Below are 856 nucleotides of genomic sequence, written 5' to 3'. Positions count from 1 at the left end.
TTCTTTTTTTTTCAGGAGAGATAATATTACGCTATAGTATTTTTACAGAATGTGAATTTGATAGTGCAATAGCGGAATGGTTACGCTTTGCAAGTCAAAGAAACAAGAGAGAAAATCAAGCCAAAGATGATTAAAATATAATGCACAATTCGTTAAATTAAGATCACATTATGAGCTGTGATAATACATTATAAGATGTGATAATACCCAACGATTTTTGTAATTATTATGGCGTTAGAAAATGAATAATGGAAACAATTTTTTTCTTTTTATTACGATTTTTATACAATTTCTTTTTTTCATTACGATTTTAATTATGTGTGAAGCATATATAAATACAGTATATTGAAATAATTACATTTATAATAGACGATGTTGTAAAAGGTTTATTTTTCTTTTTGTAATTCATGGAGTAACAAATGTAATGTAACAATGCAACAAAACTTTCAGTTTTTCGTACTTTATTTAGCATGACATACTGTTTGCGGTAAATTTTGTTTAAAAAAACATAAATATATTGTTAATGTGATGAGAGAAATAGTACATAAATTAAATATGATTATATATAAAGTTGTTATTATTTATTAAATCAGAGACTTCTTATTTGTAGATATTACGTTTTCTACACAACATGCATGTTTCAAAAACTTTTTGCAAACGTTCAAAGACACACACTGGACGTTTTTAATCTATTTAGCATCTTTTGAGTGTCTTTAAGACTTTTTATTGAAATATGTTGTATGGAAAACGTAATACCTATAAATATGAAGTCTTTGATTCAATTGCTTCCTACAATTAATATAACTATTTCATAACAAATGAAATAATAGTTATATAACAATTCGATAATTTATAT

The 856-nt window shown here is 24.4% G+C and overlaps 1 protein-coding gene across 1 annotated transcript in view; it reads left to right on the top strand.

The window, feature by feature from the left end:
* LOC116851385 overlaps nucleotides 1-229 on the top strand; it is a 3,280-nt gene extending 3,051 nt beyond the window's left edge. Inside the window, exon 5 of the mRNA XM_032830721.1 lies at nucleotides 16-229. Within this exon, the coding sequence (XP_032686612.1) occupies nucleotides 16-134 (119 nt within the window). The 3' untranslated portion in view covers nucleotides 135-229. The remainder of the gene's footprint in view (nucleotides 1-15) is intronic.
* Nucleotides 230-856: the final 627 nt, after the last annotated feature.

This window comes from Odontomachus brunneus, unplaced genomic scaffold (genome assembly GCF_010583005.1).
Source record: "Odontomachus brunneus isolate Ranch 3 - 2012 unplaced genomic scaffold, Obru_v1 Obru_scaffold_174, whole genome shotgun sequence".
Classification (NCBI taxonomy): domain Eukaryota; kingdom Metazoa; phylum Arthropoda; class Insecta; order Hymenoptera; family Formicidae; genus Odontomachus; species Odontomachus brunneus.
The sequence above is the reverse complement of the archived record's forward strand: the minus strand, read 5'-3'. Positions and strand labels throughout refer to the sequence as shown.